This window comes from Acomys russatus, chromosome 23 (assembly GCF_903995435.1).
Source record: "Acomys russatus chromosome 23, mAcoRus1.1, whole genome shotgun sequence".
NCBI classification, from domain to species: Eukaryota; Metazoa; Chordata; class Mammalia; order Rodentia; family Muridae; genus Acomys; species Acomys russatus.
The window spans coordinates 5,238,069-5,254,695 of NC_067159.1; the positions used below are offsets into that span (position 1 = coordinate 5,238,069).

A 16,627-nucleotide genomic window follows, 5' to 3' on the forward strand; every position below is an offset into this window, starting at 1 on the left:
TCCGCCCACCAACACCCCAGTCTCTTGCCCAGCAGCAGCTTGCCTGCCGTCCCCTCTGCATTCCCAATTACTTCTCTCTTCTCATGTGCTTCTCGCAAAGCTCCCCAGAACACACACAGTGCTTGAAACAGGAGAAGGGGGTCCGGTGGGTGCCGCCCCTGTGGGGAGCGCTTCTCCTGACCAAGCTGCTCACTCTTCTTTATGTCATTTTCTCATTCCATCACTTCTGATTTCCCTTTTCCTTTCGGCCCACCCTCCTCTGTATCTCCTCCACTAACCATGGTGTGACAGATTGTGGGGGGGAGGGAGGAAACCAAGGCCAAGGGCAGCATCAAAAGAGCTTTCCAGTACCTTCCTTCCTTTCCTCCACACTAACAAAGTCCAGAACAGCTCCATTTCTATTACCATCTGCGCTAGCCAGGGCCTGCGCCTAGGAGTGCCTCGTGGCAGGCTTGTGAGGTTGGTATGCCCAGGCGGATGTCTGCATTTTAACGATGGCACTGTGGTCTGATTAACTGTCTCTTGTCACTCGCGGAAGCAGAAGCCAGGATGTATGTTCCGGGAGCCTGACTTTGGCGCTCACACACCTAACTAGTGGGCTCTACTTGCGAGGCCTTGCAAACCGCATCAGAAAAGTGACAAATGTGGTCATGATTATAGGCATAATAGGAGAGTAACCAGCAAGGAATTTGGGCTTCCCGGTTTGTTTGTTTGTTTTTTACTTTCCTTATATAATGGTAGCAATAAGATACGAGTTGGGGATTAGATCGCATAATACATTTTCCAATTTTGAAGGAGAGGCTTGAGTCAGTTCCAAGAAAGCAGCTTTGTGACTTTATGTGTTAGAGTTAAAATAGGGGCATGCAATTCCCAGCGGGCTTGAAGTGCCAGGCTCTTCAGTTCCTTGAAAACCAGCATTGATGCAAGATGTGTTCGCCGCACACTGGATAGTGATAAAAGAACTGAGCACTTTGGTTGCCTTTTCTTTCACTGATAACATTCTTTTCTCATCATTGGATACAGTTCAGCTGATTTGGTCCCTGCTCTTTATCGACCCAAGCATCCTTACCTCCAAATAAGTGACTCTTCTTTTTGGTCACAGTTATAATCTTACTTCTTATGACTCTTTAATGGGCTTGAAACCCTGCGATATCCTTTCATAGCATACTACGTATGGAAAAATAGCAATGATGCCTTTACTTAGGTATATATGCACAGATATCCCCCAGCTGGTTTTGTAATTATTAAAGTCAAATACTAGCTAACAGTGATAGTTTATGTCTATAATTCCAGCACTTGGGAGGTAGGGTTAGGAGGTCGTGAGTTCAAGGCCAGCCTGTGCTACATAAAACCATGTAATTTAAAGCTAAATTTACTTAGATGCTCAGCTAAGACAAATAGCCTCCCAGGCTCTTCAGCGTTTATAACTCACTAGTTAGTTTTCAATTCTCTTCTCGGTTGATACACTGTTTACTGTTAGTGTGAAACCGTAGAGAGAACTTTGAGCCAAAGGTTAAAAGAAAAGGGATTACGTGGCCAGGCTTAGATGTTATCAGGGCCACATTTTTGCAATATGTGAAGTTCAGAGTCACGAGCAAGCCTTCATGACAGCCTTGTTGTGGAGACTGAACCTCAGGACTTTCTGAGGTGGGGAATGGGGGGACCATGGTTTGAAGTCCTTTATGACCTGTGGCCCCTGCAGCCACACTATTGGCAAACAGACGGTGCCAGAGCTATCTGTTGGATGCTGTACCTCAGACAGTTTGGTTTTGTCCCTCTTTGTAAGGTGGATGATGGCCTTTAGGGACCCCCTCTTCAGGGACTCTAACTCCTGCTGTTAGCCAGTCACTAAGATCTGAGGCACTGAGATGGGGCGGACCCCTGAGAGGCCAAGAAAGGCAAGTGGCAGACTCAGGCCTCCTAGAAGACACTGGCTGGATGACCAGGCCGAATGAAGAGCTAGTCACCTGTCTGGGACTCCCTTGCTCCATCTTTAGTCTTTTCATTTGTTTGCTTCAAGAAAGGGTCTCACTATGTGGCTCTGGCTGGCCTGGAACCTGCCATGTAGACCAGGCTGGCCTCAAGCTCACCGAGTTCCGCCTACCTCCTGAGTGCTGAGATAAAAGATATGGGCTGCCATGTCCACCCTCCACCCTTAATCGTGAAAGCAGTATGGACCAAGCTCCTCAGAGAAGAAGGAGGCGCCTTCCTGAGGCCTGGGTCATTCTTGGGTTAGAGGGTCATGGTTCATGCGGGTGGCAAGAGATTTGCCAGAGATGTCGGGGACTGGGACGGGCGGGGCTTCTGAGGGTCTCTGCTGCTCTGGTATGGCTCTCGCTGTTGCTCTTCCTCTGCTTAATTCTTCTCTCCGCTCTTTCAAATGTGTCCACCTACCTTCTCTACCTCAACCCTGCCCTCTACCCCAAACACTTAGCTACCACAATCACATCGTTCTGACTGTCTGTGATTTGATGGGATGGATGTCTGTATCAATGCACATTCTTAGTAGGTACCAGAGCAGCATTCCCCTGTGCTTCAACCCTTACTCAAATGCATGCTGTTGTTATCTCTTTTAGAACAAGTGGTACATGTATTGTGGTTCTTTGTGTGTGTGTATATGTGTGTGTGTGTGTATGTGACTGTGTATGTATGTATGTATGTGTGCATGCACACATGTGTATGTGTTTTGTGAGTATGTGTGCGTGTGTGTGTGTGTGTGTGTGTGTGTGTTCTTATAGGTGTGTGTGCAGTAGAGAACAGATTTTATTATCATTTAAAAAAATTTTAAGAAACGAAGTCTCTCTGCAACCTGGGACTTTCCATGTCGAGGCCAGCAACCTCGGTGGTCCACTTGTCTCTGCCTCCCCAACACTGAGGTGACAAGCATCTGTCACCCTGCCTGGTTTTATTATGTGGGTCCTGAGTGCTGAACCCCAGATCTCCTGGAACTTTTCAGGCAGATGCTTAACCCACTGAGATATTTGCCCTTAGAAGCCAAGGCCCTCCCCAGACCAGAAGTCTGATGCAAGCATTGTATTCTTTGTACCAGAGCATTGCCTGATCCAGCATTCTTCTGAAATAATCTACAGCCGAATCTTATACAAGTCTACCTCATTCTCAAGTAAGGGTCATGAAATTCAGTGAATTTCAGTGAAGACAGTCAGTCCTCTGAAGAGCAAGCCTGGGCTCAGGATTACGGGGTTACAGGACTCAGTTACAACAAGTCCCCCCCCCCCACTTCCTTGAGCGGAAGGCCTGACTCCAGACACTTTGTGCGCTCCCTGCCCAGGTAGGACACACCCAGTGTAGTAAGTGTTCTCACATGGGTGTGGCTTCTTCCTTCCGTGACAAATCTGGAAACATGTTTGAAACCGGAGTCACGTTTAGGCTTGGTTTAATTAAAACAATCTTCTCGGAGAATCAGGATTTAAAAGTAAACCTCTTTTTAGTCTTTGAAAATTTCATATACATAAGGCAATGTATTTTGATCACCGTCACCCTGAATGCCTCCCAGCCCCCCCCCCTTATCTCATGTTATCAAACCGCCTTCTAAATATTTATATTTACTGCGTGTGGTAGCATAGTTTGCCCAAGAAGCAGAGGCAAGTGGATTTCTACGAGATTGAGGCCAGCCCAGTCTACAGAGTGAGTTCCAGGACAGTCAAGTTGACACAGTGAGACAGACCCTGTCTCAAAAAACAAACAAACAAACAAAACCCAAATCAATACAAAACAATAAATAATTAGGTACACACACACACACACACACACACACACACACACACACAAGTTTATACACATAAATTTGAGCAGCTCCCAAGCCTGGTCAGAAGGCTTCTTAATGCAGTGGGTAAGTTTAGAGAGGACGACACTGTGAGTGCTCAGTGTAGACAGGGCATCCCTATGACTGTCAGCGCAGATGGGACATCTCTGTCAACCCCTGTCCCCCAGGGCTCAGGAATGTGGTGGAAGGCAGGAAGGTGGAAGGGGGTGGGGGCCATGGGAGCAGACAGAATATAAGCTGTGGAGGTTGGAAATGAACGCTGTGAAACTAAGCTGCTTTTAAACAGAGAAAACCAAACATCAGGTGGTCCGAGGAGCCTAAAGCCTAAAGCGCTTTATGGGGCCGTGTTTTCTCTTCATTGTAAACACAGCACAGGGAGTTTCCTTCCTACTTCTGGCTCATTTGTGCAGAAATTGTGTCTTCAGCAGGTGACATTTCAACTCCATGTGTTTGGGTGAAAGGAGTTTTCTTTTTGGGGGAAGGGGATTCCATGGTTTTTTTTTTTTCTTCCTCTTCTTCATTTTCCCCTATTTCCTGCTCTTCTCCGCAAACCTGTGTGGGAGTGGGGGCTTCTCTTGGGTGGCTGTGCGCCAACCAATTTCAACTCCAACTATCTTTTTAAATGGTATTAAACAGTCATCTAATGCCCATCTCGTCTCTCCAAGTGTGGAGCTTGCCTCTTGCAAATGCTCCTCTCTTACGGCTTCCCTCCTAGATTACAAAGCGTTCCAAGAGGCGGCCGAGCACTTCCAGCCTTACATTAAGTTCTTCGCCACCTTTGACAAGGGGGTAAGTACCTATGAAAACCCCATTTGAACACGTTCAGTGACACAGACAATTAAGGCTTGCACTCTCCTCAAGCCTTCTTTGCCTCTTTGTCCAGAAGTGTTAAAGAGGCTGGAAAAAACCACTCCTGAGGATATGGCTCCCTGTCTCCAAGCACATAATCCTCCAGGAAGTGCTAGCTAATGACTCCAATATAATCTAAATTCAAGGAACGTTTGTCCTACTTGGTTGAGGTTTAGACTTGGGACAGCTTTTAAGCAAAACCAGCAAGATGGTGATAATGATTGTTTCTTAAGTACTTATTATGGGCAGGGTCCCATCCCAGCCTCTCAAAGGCCCATAAAAGGGTGCCCAGTGTTCTTACTGTGTAGAAGGAATAATTAAGGCAAAGACTGAAATGGGTTCACTCACAGTCAGGTAGCCAGCGACTAGTAAGACTGGATGGAGTCTGAGTCCTGCCTCATGTCAAAGACTCTGTTCTGTCCAGCTGTGCTCAGAGAAGGAAGCCACAGGCAGAGCGTGTGGCTGGAGTTGGCCCCCACCTTACCCCCCACCCTACCCCACCCCCCCACTCCCTCATCCCCACCCCACCCCCTTACCCCCACCACACCCCCCACTCCCCCACTCCCCCCACCCCCCGTCACGGGCATGCAGATGTTAGCTAGCTACAAGAACCACTGTTACCAAAGAGCTGTCTGGACCCAGGAGAAGAGGCATTTGCAACACGGTATTTGGCATGGATGAACTCAGAAGCCAGAGTTGAATCCACCACTGGCCTCTGGCTTTGCTGAGCCAGGGGCGACTGCGTGACTGTAGGTTAAAAGGGCTCTGAGAGTTGGGGATGTTGTAGCTTAGTTGGCATAGTGCTTGCCAGTCATGAACCAAGCCCTAGGTTTGCTCTCCGACACAGCATACATAAGTAGGGCATTCAAGGTCACCCTCAGCTATATAAGGAGTTCAAGGCCAGCCTGGTTACTCGAGACCCTGTTGGAAAGAAAAGAACTCTGATACAACCAGCCCAGGTGTTCATCAACAGAGGCGGAGTTAAAGGACCGTGGGGCTGGTGAGATGGCCCAGCATTATGAGCCCTGGCTGCTCTTCCAGAGGACCCAGGTTCAAGTCCTAGCCCTTATAATGTGGCCCACAATTATCTACAACCCCAGTTCCAGGGCTTTGCGATGCCCTCTTCTGGCCTCTCCAGGAGCCAGGTTCACAACCAACGTACAAAACATCTATACACATAAAATACAAGCAAAGTGATATATACACCTAATGAGCCCCCCCTTTTTTTCAGTAATAAAGACGAATGGAGTGAAGTTGTTTGCAGGAAAATGGGTGCATTTGGGGATCAGCATGTGGCGTGAACTGAGTCAGTCTAAAGAATACAGCTACCGCGTTTTCTTTCGTGCATGGGTTTTTATATATAGATACACAAAAATCCCATAGTACACACGACATGAAAGTAGAGGTGAAACTTTCTTAGGAAAACAAAAAGGAAGGCGGGGAAGGGGACACTGAAAGGTGAGGGCAGTAATGTGTAAAGAGATTATACAGTTGCATGAAATGGTCTTTATATAACCTAATATATATATATATATATATATATATATATATATATATATATATATATATATGTTTTAATATATAAAGAGGGTTCATCTGAAGGGAAGAAAAGAGAGAATCCTAGCAGATGGGCTTGGTTAATCACCCTAGTTTTCTGAGCTCAGGACCATATTTGTTTTTAGAGGTTCCTTCGGGTTTACCCAGAGTGTGATTCGGAGACCCTCCAAAGCTGTTATACTAACAATTAAAACAGAGTCCTAAGTGCCGCTGCTCACGTGGCCTTGTGAGGTGCATACTCTTTGGGAAGGTGCAGTGTCTGCATCTTGCTGTGGAAGATCTTGCTGTGGGAACCAGATTAATGCCGCCTGGGACTTGCACCCATCCTGAAGCAGGTGGTGCATAGAGAGAGCTGGTGGGATGCAGAAGGCACGGCTGCAGCCTCAACAATGTCCAGCAGGGGGCGAAAAAGCTGAAGAACAGAAGGAGTAATTAAACCAGGGAGGCAGAAGACAGTCCTGTTTGCAGCAAGGACGTTAGGCCACCAAGAAACAAACAAACAAACAAAAAGACTTGAAACTACTGAGGACATTAAAAAGCCCGGGAAGAAGCCACTGTTAGGAACATAAGATTTCAGTTTGGGTCCAGATTTTCACACATGGAGAAAGCATTCAGCACAGTGGTCTTTATTCCGTGGACTCATCTATTCGTTCAGTATTGACAGAGTGGCCTCTTGTCTCCCAGGACACAACAGCATCAAGAAGACATGCGATTGGCCTGGTAGAATTTGGGGTTTAATGTGGGAGAGCAGGTGAGAGGGCAGAAAATTAGTAAAAACCCAGGAACACATCAAGAGGTGAACTGGAAAGACAGTGAGAGGGCACGGCTGCTGGTGTGCACTTGAAAATCAGTAGTTCGTGACTGCAGTCACTGCACCTTGGTTTCTCTAATGAGCTTTTAAGTCTTGGGACTAACAAGGTGGCTTAGCAGTAAAGGTGCCTGTTGTCAAATGATTGATGACCAAGGTTCAGTCCTGGGGACCTACGTGGTGAAAGAAAGGCTTAGCTCTCATAAATTGTCCTCCGACCTCCATGTATACCCACTTGGCACATGTATGTACACACACACACACACACACACACACACACACACACACACACACACCACTGACAAAAAAAATTAAAAGGAAAGAAAATAACTTTAATTTATGGGATTATTCTAGGGAATTAGTTTTTTAGCATTGTGAGAGGACATGGGAGTCTGAGTTTTTGAGATGTTTATTTTATTTTTATTCTGTGTGTGTGTGTGTATGAGAGAGAGAGAGAGAGAGAGAGAGAGAGAGAGAGAGAGAGAGAGAGAGAGAGAGAGCGCAGAATCCCATAGACATCAGAGGCATCATATCCCCTTGGAGCTGGAGTTCCGGGTGGCTGTGAGTTGCTAACTTGGGTGCTGGGAGCAGATGGCCCCTGCAGGGGCACCTAGCTACTCAGCAATCTTTCTAGCCCCAGGAATGGAAAGCTTAAAGCAAAAGCAAGCTCTTCCCAGGACACACGGGTTGAGGACCCACCCGGATCCCCATGGTATAGATCAGGCTACCCTGAAGCTCAGCCCCTGTAAGGTGGTAGCAGCAAGAGGCTGGAGTCCACCTTTGCTGCCAGCAGCCCGAGGTGTGTCAGCTCTAAGGAGCTCACACCACTCCAGCCTGTACTTACCAGCCTGGGCACTGGGAAAACATGAACTTAATCAGTTCTGAGTCCCACCGGGGCCTGAAGGGGCAGATGGAGAAGAGAGACATGGAGAAAACTCAGGTTCCTACTCAGCTGCTTTCTTTGTTGCTCACCACAGAAGTGGCCTGTTAAACTGCAGCAAAGTCATGAGTCAAAACCCCCGTGTGTGCAAATGCCAGAAAAATGTTCACTGTCCTTAGTAGCTTTCTTGAAAGTGCCCAAATGTATTCCAACTACAGGAAAAAAAAAAAAAAAAAAGGAAAGCAAGGGCATTTTTACTCATATGGGACTATCTGGTATCTGAGAGGACAATGCGTCATTATGTAATTGGGACACGAGTGAGTGAGGTTTTGCTAGTCTCTTGCCTTGCACACAGAACACCCTGCTAAAAACTCACTGGCAAACAACTAATGCATTCCTCAGCCAGTCAGCTCTCCTTCAGTCCTTGCTGTCCAAGGCACGCTTATACAAGTCTGGAAGAAAAAGAAGTGCAGGGTGAGGGCACTGTGTGGACGTGGTCAGGAAGGAAGAATCCAGAGGCTGTGGAAATCTTTACTTAGCCCCTTCCAGACTAAAACTTAAGACCTCAACACTCTCATTTTGCATTCAGAGACTTACCATTGTAGACCTAGGCAGTGGCACCCAAGGACCAGAGACCCCATGCACAGGTACACGTGAACACACAGGCATGCACGTGTGCACACACAGGCATGCACGTGTGCACACACAGGCATGCACGTGTGCACACACAGGCGTGCACGTGTGCACACACAGGCGTGCACATGTGCACACACAGGTATGCACGTGCTGCTTGACAGTGAGGTTCTGAACAGCTCTCACCTTCAGTAGCTCATACTTACTTCCCCAGATGTGGGATGAGTTAATGAGAACTAATGACAGAAGGACAAAGAAACATCTCGTAAGCATGTATGGGGCCCATGTAGTGTCCACGGAGTATCTACAGATTCCTTTCTTAGCACGGCAAAGGAGAAGGGGATTCTCAAAAGGAAAGGATGTTGGAATGCGGGAACCCGGAGAGGATGCTTCCTTTACCCTCTGTGCCTAGACTGTGACCCTGCCCGCCTCTCCGTACATGATCCTGATGAATCGCTCACCCACGTGATTCTTCGTACGTTAAATAGAGCAGAGTGCTAGCCCTGCCCCCGTTCAATCAAAGCGAGCATCATGCAGCAGACCCAACCTAAACCGCTTTGCAGCTGTGGCCAGCACATAGATCTTCATAAAGGAAACTAGCCTTGACCTCACTCTCGTTTACTTTGATGCTGAGTTTGTGATCCTCCTGCCTCGGCTTCCCTAGTGCTGGGCCTTACACTGAGGTCCAGCCTGACTGCAGCTCTTTATGGGACCTGTTTGCTTTAACTCTGCATAGGGCGTTGGAATTAAAACTTGTCTTTGGAATATAGTGACCTGGAATTAATAGCAGGTGACGACGATACTTGTGGACATAAGTGTTTCCACAGAGTGGACCGCCTCGTGCAAGAGCTTGTGTAACGCCCACCCTTGCATACAAGCCCTAACCCCTGGGTTACTGGGTCACCGCACTGTGGGTACCACCACAAGGTGTGAGCTCCTGGGCAGTACTGTGCAGTTTAAAAGGAGTCACTGTTCCCTCCTGTGCTTTCTTGGACCATGGCTCCTGCGCTAGAGGATGACATTTGGCTTCCTATTGAGCCCTGCACATTCCAGGCCTCTCAAAGCACGTCCCAAAGAGGCGTCTGAGCTCAGCAACTTCGCAGGCAAACACAGCAACCATTCTCCCTTAACAACGTGCTGGCATGTGGCCCCTTTAACCAAGAGAGAAATCTCTGTCAGGCTGCGGGCGCTTTCTTTGAGGTTAGTTATCGGGTGAGCCATTCATCCTGGTTTCCTGGGAATAATCCAGATTTTTAGCACTGAAAGTTCTATGTTCCAGGAAGCCTTTCTCTCCAATGCAAAGCAGCCCTGGGCAGTTCTTGGGGACCTACAGAAGGCCTAGCAAGGTTGGTACAGAGACTGAACCCTAGTAGGTTCCACGCCCCAGCTTAACTAGCAATTAGAGTACATGAGTGGGTCAAGGACGGGTGAAGGATTCTGTGATTCTGCGAGCTCTAACTGTTTCCATCAATTGCCTTTTCAATCCAAATTAATTCGATTAAAGCCACCCAGTGAGCATGCTGCCTTACCGTCCGCTCGCTCTTCCAGCCCCAGCAAACACAGCAGAGGGAACGATAACCGGGCACTTAAAATTCCCCACCTTTTATCCCAACAATTACTTGTCACATTTAGACCCTCATTCTCCAGACGAGTCTCTTTCTACTGAGCTTTCTTTGATTGAACCTGAAGCCAAACTTGACTGCAAGGGAAATGGGTCCCTGCTACCACCTCAACATTTAAGTTAGAATTACTCATAAGCTCTCACATTACCAAAGCACACAAACACCCTCTCTAGGGGAGAGAGCCCGCTGCCGCTCTAAGCTAGCATTCAAACGAACAATTGTCTGATTCCTGCCTGTTACAGGTGGCGAAGAAGATGTCCTTGAAGATGAATGAAGTTGGCTTCTACGAGCCATTTATGGACGAGCCCACTGTCATCCCTAACAAGCCTTACACAGAAGAGGAGCTTGTGGAGTTTGTGAAGGGACATCAGAGGTACCCGAGAAGACACACGGAGGATGGGGGTGGGTGGCAGGTCGACAGACTCTCACAGTCAACAATCCAGAGCCACGAAGAGCAACAATCTAGAGTTAAGACAGCCAGTGGAACAGAGCTGGCCAGTGAGGCTTCGTCAGCCACTGCCCAGTGTCAATATCGCTTCTGAGTGAGACTCTCCACTTGCAGGTTAGACTGCCTCCTTCTAGTTTCTGCCCCTCCTCCCACCCCTAGCCAGAGTAAGACACAGAGGAGACTCTATGCTTATAAAGACAACTTCCTGTATGTGGAACACCATTCCAGGTGCTTTATGGGAGCAGCGGTGGCTCCTTCCCAGCCTTGTGGAGTTGTTATTCTCTCAGCATCACGGGCCATGGGATAAGATAGCAATTAAGTAATATAACCAGGGACCATTCTACACATTCTACAGACAACTTCCGGAGTAGGGATATTGGCTAGGACCTGGGTGTGTCGCCAGCAGGGAACCCACAAGCTTTTTCACTGAAGAACCACATATTAAATATTTACACACTTCTGGGGGTCAAATGGTCGTTGTCACAGCTGCTCAGCTCTAGGCTTGGAGCATACAAGCAGCCCTTGCTCATGTGTAAACTTATGGGTGTGGCAATGTCCCAGGCAGGGTCTAGTTACACAAACAAGAGGCCTTGGCCTGGTCTGGCCCACCAGCTGGAGTCCTCTGCCTCTGCTCCAAGGGAGAAGAGCTATCTGGGATTATGGGCTGTAGTAGTGGGCCCACTGTCTCGCCTCTTCTCCTTCCCCAACATGAACAAATGTGTTCACTGTCCCTGCAGAGAGTCAGCACTGGGGGGGGGGGGCAAACATGGCAGCTATTGTGTTTTCATGGATGACCCTGAGTCACAAAACCTGGCATTGTGCATCAGAATAATTGTTATCTGTCCCACCTCCTTGTCTTTGCTTGGCTCTGGGCTTTCTCATTTGCACCAGGCTGAGGCTCAGTTTCTATCATGGTGATCCCTATTCAAGGATGCTCCTCTTTTTTTTTTTTTTTTTTCTTCCAGACCTACCCTACGTCGCCTGCGCCCAGAGGACATGTTTGAAACATGGGTAAGGAAATGGCAAAGCCTGGTCAGGTGTGTGACCCTCTAACTATGATGTCTGACTGAGTAGGGTGGAGTATTGGGATCATGGACAGCTTGATGGTCATATCAAACCCCGGTTTCTGTGGATCCAGTGTGATCCTCTTGAGTACTAATCACATTCATTTCTCTTAGTCTCTGGCTTCTACTCTTGGGCCACCAGCGACCTAGGGCAGCATAGTGGAAGAAGCCCAAGTCTACAACAAGGTCGCTGAGATGTGGGTCCAAGATCAGCATCTGCCACTGAGTACTCTTGTGTCGAAATCTTGCATGTGGTCTTTCTGACTTTGGTTTCCCCAGTTAAAATAGGCTTTTCATAAGGACAAGAGAGATGGGGTACTCAGGGCATGGCAGGTGCTTGGTGAATGATAGCATTGAAAAAAAATGTCAACTGAAGATGGTAGAAGGTGGCTAAGTCAAGTCTCTGCCAGGTCTGTGTTACAGACTTTCTGTCACGTGGTCTAAATAGTATCCAGGGGCTTTGGAGAGGCACCCCCTCCCACCTCAGCTTCACGTGGTGTCTATAAATAAAAACAACCAGAGTTTGTGGGACATTTTTGAGGCTATTGCTGATGTCCTTTACTTAGGACTCCCAGCTCCCCCTCATGAGATAGGACAAATGCCATTGTAGCCAATTTTACATATAGGAAAACTTTGATCACCCAGTGCTAATTACTCAGGACATAGAACTAATAAGAATTAGGTCTTGGGGTGCAAAGCTATCTGGACCTGAATCTAACATTTTTTTCAAGTATCTGTCTCTAAAGTGGCCTCGTCCTCATAGGCTGCTACTGTGGTATTGGGCATTAAAATAGAAACATTTGTTTACTTAAAATTTAAATTCATAATTGGGTGTAATAGACGAACAGGTGGTAACGCGACACTCCTAGCATTGGCCTTGCTTCGGTTTCTGAAGGCACAGCAGACAATGAATGTAAAGGAATATCAAACGCCCATAACATTTGTTCAGCCTTCTGACAGTGCAACATGATGTCATCTAGAAAGATCAGCCTCCTAAAGCACATGATCACATTAAAAATAAAAATAAAAACCAAACCAAACCAAACCAAAACCCTCCCCCACATAAGTCTCTTAATATTTTAAGTTTGTGATTTTGTCTCAGACCCCATTCACACCTAGCTATATGGGTTCCCATATGGCCTGTGGGCTATAAGATGTACACACCAACATTCCCTTTAAAAATGTTTTTAGTTTAAAATAATTCCATATTTATAAAATAGTGTGAAAATTTCCATTACCTCTTCACTCAGAGACCTAAAATGTTGATATTTTACCACCTTGTTTTTTTTCTCTCTTCTCATATATATATACAGACTTGTAAATATATTTCTTTGCTATTTGAGAGTTCTGTAGCTGATCCAGAATCCCAAAATATTTTAAGTGTTTTTCTCTCATAGCCTTGGCAATCAGAATCCAGAAATCAATTTTCACCTAACTATACAGACTTTACTCAAATTGGCCAAAGGTCCTGCTAGTATCTTTTATTGCAAGAGATAGCCTTTTTAAAAGTTATTTATTTATTTATTTTGATCCTGGCCCAGTATCTAGTGGACATTCTGACACCCATACTTTGTTGTTATATTTATTCACTGCCCTTGAACATAGAGCAGGTTTCCATCATGTCTTTCAGAATACCATTTTAAATTGGTAACACTTGTGCTTTTCTCATCTGTGGTATCTTCAGTCTTTTTTTTTTTTTTCCCTTCTTTATTCTGAAGCTGTTATTGACTCCTAGGCTCTGGGAAGAGACAGAACACAACTGCAGAAACATTTCCATTCCTGAGACTCTTCTCTCTAACACCATATCACACCCCAAACAAGGTGTTCCACGGCTGGCCAGCCCATGTCCCCTCCCAGACTCTGAGCCCACGAGCGTCTGAAGCCCACATCCCCTCCCTGCACAGGCAGAGTGAGAAGAACATGTGTCTGTCTGGCCCTGTGGGGACCAACTCTCAGCTTTCTTTCTACTTAGTACATTTGATCAAAAGAGAAAAAGAAATTTAGAATGGTTCATTCCTTCCCAACAATTTTCTTTTCTTGTCTTTTCTTTTTTTAAAGATTCATTTATTTATTTATACAGTATTCTGCCTGCATATGAGTCAGAAGAGGGCATCAGAAGTCATTATAGATGGTTGTGAGCCACCATGTGGTTGCTGGGAGTTGAACTCAGGACCTTTGGGAAAGCAGTGTTCTTAACCTCTGAGCCATCTCTCCAGCCCAGGCTCAATTTTCTTAGCAAATATATTTCATTACAAACTTATTAACTGAGTGTACGTCACTTATAACCCAATTAACCTAAACACTAGGAAAAGAGGATTAAAGAATACAATAACAAAACCGTAAGAGTATCAGTTCCGAGGAACAATTCTCCTGGCGTAATCAGCAGGATTCTTCTGCTAGAACCTGGAGTAACCAGAACCCAGAACCTCAGCAGGAGCCCGGAGCCCCAAAGCCTTCCCTGGAGCAGGTCTCTCTAGGAGGTCTCAAAGTGGAGCAGTGAACAGCCAAAACTATCCTAAGTCTCCAAAGGTCCCGCCTCCAGCTTTGGGCTCATTTATATATCTCCTCCCAGAGTCTGTTCGCAGGATCTTTTCAGCTGGCAACAATCAAGCTCCTGCATGAGGTGGTTTGTCTTCTAGTGGATTAACCTCACCTGTTCTCTCACAAGACTGCTCCCCCATCCCACACTTGGGATCACAACAAAAACAGGTTTATTTCTCCTTCAACTGCATTCTGGGCTGGTCACATGATCTGGCCAGCACTCATCCACGTTCCCAAATAGGGAAGAGGGAAGCACAGGTCCTTCCATGGCCATCTTTGCATCTTTGAAAAGGAGAAGCAGACAACAGTTGGCCAGAAGGACTTCTGAGGAAGTCACGAGGGCAAGCTAGGGGTCACTGCTCCAAAGAGCAACATCTCCAGGGGCCACTTGGCCACAGCAAGTTAAAGCCCAGATGTTGTAGTCCAGTTTGTGGACTTAAAAGTCTTCACTTAAATCCACTCTTGCTGACATGACAAAAAGCTAGTGGGGCTAAAGCACAGTTTATCTTTAGCTCTTTGCAGCTGTGTTGGGTTTTAAGCCAACAGACCACACAAAACCATACCACGCCTAGGAAAACGGTGGCTAGTGAAATCTGAGGGGGGAACCTGTTGTTTATAGTATTCAGAGAACTCCAAGGTGCAGCCTTTCCAGACTTAGTGCTGGCCTGTCACTCTTCTGAGACTCTCCTACCACTTGTCAATAGCCAGGGTCCTTGGTAACTTCCTGCAGGGGATGGGGACACTTTTTTGAGTTGGTAGACATTGTGTACAAGTAAAAACTTGTTGCATTAAGATCAGAAGAGAGTTGATAGGATGAATACTGCTTTCTTGCCTTTAAATACTGAGGGTTTAATAGAAAAAAAAAGTCTCAAAGCCTGACACCTGGGGGAGGTGTGCGGCATGGCTAAGCTCATTAAGGCTGCACAGGCCTTGGAACCTGTGATTCCCAGAACCCACATAAAGGTGGAAGGAGAGAACTGACTCCACAGAGTTGTCCTCTGACCTCCACATGGATGCTGTGGCATGCTCCCTTTCCCCCATCATGCTCACACGATGATGATGATGATAAGTCTATAGTCTCAAGCCAGAACATTCATTGTAAGGCAAGAACATACAGAAAGTTGAGGAATCTGCAGGATGGCATTGACTAGAGGGTCCCATGTCCCCTGCTCTTTGGAGTCTGGTGCATGGCCACTGCATACGCAGGCCCTTTTTAGCCTCTTTAAGCACTTTCACAGCATGCATGAGCAATATGCTTACTCATAACGCTTGCTCTGCCATTCACTGGTCTCTATTGCATCTCACCCAAATTCATGTTTGAAAACCTGATGTCAAGGGCAGGGCCTTTGGAAGGTGACAGGTCACCATGACAAACCTTTATAGTTGGGATTGTCCTTTGAAAGAAGACCCAAGTTGGGCAGGGTGTATCGTGCATGCACTCCCAGTAGGAGGCTAGTAAGTTTGAGGTCAGCCTGGGCTACATAGTCAGTTCAGGGTCAGCTTGGGCTATAGAGGGAGTTGCTATCCAAAAATAAAAAGAAAGAAACAAAGAAACAAAGAAAGAAAAGAGAAAAAAGGAGAAGGATAAAGAGGAACAAAGACCACAGAATCATCAAGCCCTTAGTAGAGGAGACCTTAGACTTCCTGCCCCGAGAACAGTGAGAAATAAGCCTCCTGGATTCCTGCTGTTGATAAGCTACCCACTTTATGACCCTTTCTTATGGTAGAGAGGGCATAGAGAGCTTTGGGCTAGACAGAACCAGCTAATCCCACTGAGGTCACTGCTAGCTCTGTGTCTTTATTATTTTTATTTTTATTTGATATATATATATATATATATATATATATATATATATATATATATATATATATATATATATTGTTTATATGTTTTTAAGACAGGTTTTTCTGTGTAGCCTTGGCTGCCCTGGATTTGTAGACCAGGTTGGCCTCGAACTCACACAGAGATCTCTGCCTCTGCCTCCCTGAGTGCTGGGATTATAGACGCCCATGACCTTGCCTGGCTGTTGCTGGGATTCCTTAAGATACGAATAGGATTTCAATGTGCATTTGTGATCATAGCCACAGAAACCTTATGTAAGGGGGCCACCAGTGGCCAATATTGTTGCCATTTTAGTGAAGTCTCTTCTCCCAGGGAGTTTATCATCTGGCTGAGGAGGGAAGACTTCTCCAAGTCAAGAGCAAACTTCCAGCAGGGAATGATAACATATCCCTGCAGAGGAAGGTGTGTCGCTGTGAGTTTGAGGCTAGCCTGGTTCACATAGGGAGTTCTAAGTCAGCCAGAATTACATGGTGAGACCCTGTCTCAAATAAAATAAAATCAAGTAAAACAAGATGTAAAATACAGAAAAGGTTTGAGATAGCACTGTCTAAAGGCTGGGTGATCTATAGAGTCCAGAGAAAGATGTCAGCCTGGCCTT

At 46.4% G+C, this 16,627-nt stretch overlaps 1 protein-coding gene across 1 annotated transcript in view; it reads left to right on the forward strand.

The window, feature by feature from the left end:
• The window catches only part of Casq2 (calsequestrin 2), a 57,876-nt gene that overhangs the window by 25,818 nt on the left and 15,431 nt on the right, over nucleotides 1-16,627 (forward strand). The window contains exons 5-7 of the mRNA XM_051165462.1: nucleotides 4,500-4,573; nucleotides 10,376-10,506; nucleotides 11,547-11,592. Of these exons, the coding sequence (XP_051021419.1) occupies nucleotides 4,500-4,573; nucleotides 10,376-10,506; nucleotides 11,547-11,592 (251 nt within the window). The remainder of the gene's footprint in view (nucleotides 1-4,499; nucleotides 4,574-10,375; nucleotides 10,507-11,546; nucleotides 11,593-16,627) is intronic.